The 5,000-nt window shown below is 42.7% G+C and overlaps 2 protein-coding genes across 6 annotated transcripts in view; both read left to right on the top strand.

Annotated features, from left to right (window-relative positions):
• Positions 1-1,984, top strand: part of septin5a (septin 5a) — a 27,099-nt gene extending 25,115 nt beyond the window's left edge. For both annotated transcript variants that reach the window (XM_061261314.1, XM_061261313.1), the window contains exons 10-11: positions 52-154; positions 438-1,984. In XM_061261314.1, coding sequence (XP_061117298.1) covers positions 52-154; positions 438-500 — 166 coding nt within the window. In that variant the 3' untranslated portion in view covers positions 501-1,984. The remainder of the gene's footprint in view (positions 1-51; positions 155-437) is intronic.
• A 1,984-nt stretch (positions 1,985-3,968) lies between these two features.
• The window catches only part of gp1bb (glycoprotein Ib platelet subunit beta), a 4,952-nt gene continuing 3,920 nt past the window's right edge, over positions 3,969-5,000 (top strand). Inside the window, exons 1-2 of one of the 4 annotated variants that reach the window (XM_061261180.1) lie at positions 4,095-4,314; positions 4,637-5,000. The exon at positions 4,637-5,000 is cut by the window's right edge and continues 1,218 nt beyond it. The gene's annotated coding sequence lies outside the window, so the exon portion shown is untranslated. The other 3 variants (XM_061261183.1, XM_061261184.1, XM_061261181.1) reach the window with 3 other exon arrangements.

The raw sequence follows: 5,000 nt of genomic DNA on the forward strand, positions 1-5,000 counted from the left end.
GTGTAAGATGGTGTGACATGGTGTAAGATGGTATGTTTCTCTCTCCACCAGTAAACTGACACAGGACAATCGCATGGAGAGTCCGATCCCCATCCTGCCCCTGCCAACTCCAGATGTGGAGACTGAGAAGCTGATCAAGATGAAAGATGAGGAGGTGAGCCTGTCTGCCTGGCGCTCTAAATGAATGCAATGGAAGTTAATGTCAGGATCAACCATTGAATTGCCACAAGAGCAGGCCCTGTCATTTGACTAGGTTGTGCAAAAGCTTACAGTTGAAGCCTGTGCCGACACAGCACATATTGTCCTCAGTCTACAGTGCTGGTTTTCCCTCTGGCTGTAGGCAGGTTTCTGTACAGAAAGTGCATGTGAGTGCAGCTAGTGTCCAGAAGGGGGCAGTAGTGGAGCCACTGATTGAGGCTGAGCTCTTCCTCTCACAGCTGAAGAGGATGCAGGAGATGCTGCAGAAGATGCAGCAGCAGATGCAGGAGCATGACCAGTGATCCTGTCCCCTCCTGCCACAGAGCCTCAGAGACTTTAAAACACATCCACCACCAAGAGAAAACATAATCTGCTATACAATACTTCTGTTGTAGGTTATACAGCCACTCTAAAATACAGTGATACAGTGAAATTTGTTCTTGTCCATGGTACTAGCCAGGAGCATGTTCTGTTCGTGGTGCATTGGAGCCCCCTAAAAGAGGGCCCAAAGAAAATATTAATGTTGAAGCACTCAACCTTTTATTTTCCTTGATGTTCATTTTAAACCTATTAACAATATTAATGGTAATAATGTATGGTATACTATTTAAATGACAGTATCTATTTATAAATATTATTATTATTTATGTACATTCATGGTGAGGATGTACATGGGATGTTTCTAAAAATTTTAATTTGCTATTTTGGTTTGGACCTATTTTTGTTACTTTGTTTTTGCACACTGCAAAAAAGAAACTTTCTTACAGATATTATTCCATGATTGTTGGAAGATTGTTCCATGAAAAAATAAAAATTTTGTTTAAAATGTACATTTTTATATAGGCTTTGAGTGGAATACCACACAAGAAATAATATAAAATATAAAAACAGACTTATCATTTATCAAGTATCATGTAAGTATTTCTTAAATTCCTTTTTTGCAGTGTGAGTGTAATGGTGAGTGTGTTGCTGAGAGTAATAGTCTCAGTGTGCTGTTCCCCAGCTGCAGGGGGAAATGTTAAAGCAGTTTAGTGTCTGAGCAGGAGGGTGATCTCCAAAAGCTTCATTTCTTCTGTTGCAAGTGCTTTGCCTTCAGTTGAGCTGACCTGCCGCTGCTGTTGCACTTGACAATGAGTGGACCACATGCAATGTCACACGTGTCCAAATCTAGCTCAGTACTCAACTGACCTGAATTACCTGAAATTGCTTAACTAAATGACTCAAAAGCAGAGACAAATTTGGAAGCTATCATTTGAGTGTTGTAACGGCATGGTAATTGCATGCCACTCTCTCCTGATTGGCTCTCTAAATTGTGTTCTACAGTGCACATACACACATTTTTGCCTGTAAATTATTCATGATTGGAAAGCGGTCAATCACACTACCACTGCCAGCTACACATGGGAAAGGGAGGAAGTATGTCCTGGAAAGCAGTGTGGTTATGGAGTCGCCCCACTCCCACCCAATAATAACTGCATCTGCACACAATGCCTTCCATCTCCACATAGTCTGACCCTTAGTGGGGCCTCAGCCCTCCCGGACAGCGTGTCACTGGTCCAGGATCAGTGCTAACAGTGGCAGCACACCTGTTATAGAGGAATGAGGGCAGCCAAATTTCCTTTCCAAACAGTGAGTGCATGTGGCATTAGCCTGGTTAATAAGAGCTGTTTTGTCCACTTCATTAGCAGTTGTCATTGCTTTTTATAGTGTTAGTCCTATGACAAACTTGAAACTCATGCACAGGATTGATTTGACCACAAAATAAATGCTCTCTGTTCAGACCCAACCCTGGCTGACTGGTCTTTATGCTGAAGGATTGGTTTGCGAATGGTGCATGCCCTGCCCCTTGTGGCTGGCCTGTCTCCATGCTGTGCTTGTCTCCCTAGCCGCAGGGTGAAGGGTACGGAAATTAAAGCACTGAGTCACTCTTTATCTGCGCTCCCCCGCTTCCCCTGCCAAGCCCCGCCATGTTATCGCTTACTGCTGTCTGTACCAGAACAGGCCAAGCCCCAGCTAAACCACACTCAACGCTAAGCCTAAACTGCTGTCCCAGCTAAACCACACTCAACGCTAAGCCTAAACTGCAGTCCCAGCTAAACCACTCACAACCCTAACCCTAAACTGCTGTCCCAGCTAAACCACACACAACCCTAAACTGCTGTCCCAGCTAAACCACACACAACCCTAAACCCAACACTAATGGCTGGTCTTGGTCAGCTGTGTTTCAGGGAGGAGGTGAGGCCTACACAGTGATGGGGCCTGCAAGTTGATGCCCGCATCTGTCATCATTATGGGAAAAGCTACAATGGTTTTAATCAGACACCTACTTATACATACGATTGTCTAATCAGCCAATCATGTGGCAGCAGTGCAATGCATAAAATCATGCATATATGGGCTGGGAGCTTCAAATAATGTTCACTTCCACCATCAGAATGGGGAAACATGTGATGTCTGTGATTTCAACTGTGGTATGATTGTTGGTGCCAGACAGGCTGGTTTGAGTAACTGCAACTGCTGATCTCCTGGGATTTTCACGCACAACAATCTCTAGAGTTTACTGAGAATGGTGCGAAAAACAAAAGACATCCAGTGAGCGGCAGACGGAATGCTTTGTTGATGAGAGAGGTCAACAGAGAACGGCCAGACTGGTTCAAGCTGACAGAAAGGCTACAGTAACTCAGATAACCACTCTGTACAATTGTGGTGAGCAGAAAATCATCTTAGGATGCACAACATGTTGAACCTTGAGGTGGATGGGCTCCAACAGTAGAAGACCACGTCGTGTTCCACTCCTCTCAGCCGAGAACAGAAAACTGAGGCTCACCAAAACTGAACAGTTGAAGGCTGGAAAAATGTAGCCAGGTCTGATGAATCTAGATTTATGATTATGATTAGGCTGGGGGTGGTGGTGTAGGGAATGTTTTCTTGACACTTTTTTCTTGGGCCCATTAATTCCAATCAATCATCTGTCAAGCTTGAATGCCACAGCCTATTTGAGTATTGTTTCTGACCATGTGCATCCCTTCATGGCCACAATGTGCCCAAATCTGAATCCTATAGAACACCTTTGGGATGTGGTAGAACAGAATGTTTGCAACAAATCTGCAGAAAATGTGTGATGCAATTGTGTCAACATGGAACAGACTCTCAAAGAAATGTTTTCAACATCCTGTGGAATCCATGCCACAAAGAATTGAGGCTGTTTTGAGAGCAAAGAGAGGCCCTACCCAGTATTAGTAATAATAATAAAGTGCTCAGTGAGTGCATATTCACACAATTTCTTATCTTCTGACATATCCTCACCTTCAGAAAGGTGTATTTGCAGTGGCAGTACATCTGCTTAGAGGTGATAGTAAATAGGGCTTAAATCACACAGAAAAGGGCATTAGGTATCTGGCCCTGGGCTAGCTCTGGAAGAGGATTCACTCAAAGGCACCATCTGTTCTCAGGCAGAGAAGGTATGGAAGGGACCAGTAATCACAAAGAACATTTGTCAGCAATAAAAAAGCTGTATAGGCCCTGACCGCAGTGAACCTGTCCTTTTACTTCATACACAGGGAGAAAACGCATACATGCAGTGCAGAGCGTGGAAAAGCCACACACACACATCCTGTAGGTGGCACTTATTTGTCTGAATAGAGACAATAAAGAGTATAATTAATTTAACCTGGAAACATTTAATTTCCTGAGAGGATTTCCTCCACTTCATTGTGTGCTTTCCCCATGTTCGCTGCACAAACTGTCACGGGGTCCCTAATAGGAGGTGCAGCAGCACAGTGTCGGAGAACGCTTCCTGTTTCCTGTGCCCCACCAGAAGGCTTTTATCAGCGGTCTCCAGCTGTCAGGGAGTCAGTTGATGAGTACATTCTCCTGCTGCTGACACAGAGGTACGTGCTGCTCCCTGTTCTCTCTGCAGTAGGTTTGGAGAGGTGTCCAGCTTGCCTACATAAAAGTTGAGGAAGTGGGTGTAGTGTGGTACCATTATCCATCCTTTGACATAAATTTTGGCTGAATATTCTCAGGTTTGATACTTCTGGAGATGCAATGATAGAAGTACCTTTCATAGTCATAGTATACATGAATACCTTTCAGCTGGATTCTGAGTGACAGAATGTGAGTGACATGAGATGACATTAAGACTGTATTTTGACAGTTTTGGGATTTTTGTCAGTAACAGTAATATATTCAGCTGCACATGAAGGTCAGCCAAAGGTATTTAGTTTTGTTAATTAATCTGCCATTATTCAACCCTCCAAATTTCCCATGAATGTTTTAACTATTCCAGCAAATATTTTTCTTCTCATTAAGATGAGTTTCAGTGTGAGTTCACCAGAAACACACAAGACAGACATGTTGAGAATGATATTGACTGCTTTACATCTGATGAAAGTTATTTTAATATAATATATGATGAGCTTGTTTTTATCTTAAGAAGTGTGGCAGAAAGGGATATAAAAACAGTGACACATGAGCAGGCCTTGATTACTGTAATACAGCAGAACTATATTAGGTAAATATTGAATGTTATCTTGTAAAAAAGAAAAAGAAAGTCCATTCACCCAACTCTATGATCTATATTTGATGGTATAACAATGATGCACATGTGCTGTACACTCACAGGGACAAGCTTACCCTTTTGTTTTGTTAACAGGACTAATTGCTGAATTTAAACATTTTGGAATGTTAAATCTGAAATGGCACTTGCCAGTAATGCAGCTCAACTGATAACAAAACTGTGAGCTCAAAATGTTATGACGGGTGGCGGTGAGGACCTAAAAAGACCACAGTTAAGTTTAAGA

The sequence above is a fragment of the Conger conger genome, chromosome 11 (assembly GCF_963514075.1).
Source record: "Conger conger chromosome 11, fConCon1.1, whole genome shotgun sequence".
Classification (NCBI taxonomy): domain Eukaryota; kingdom Metazoa; phylum Chordata; class Actinopteri; order Anguilliformes; family Congridae; genus Conger; species Conger conger.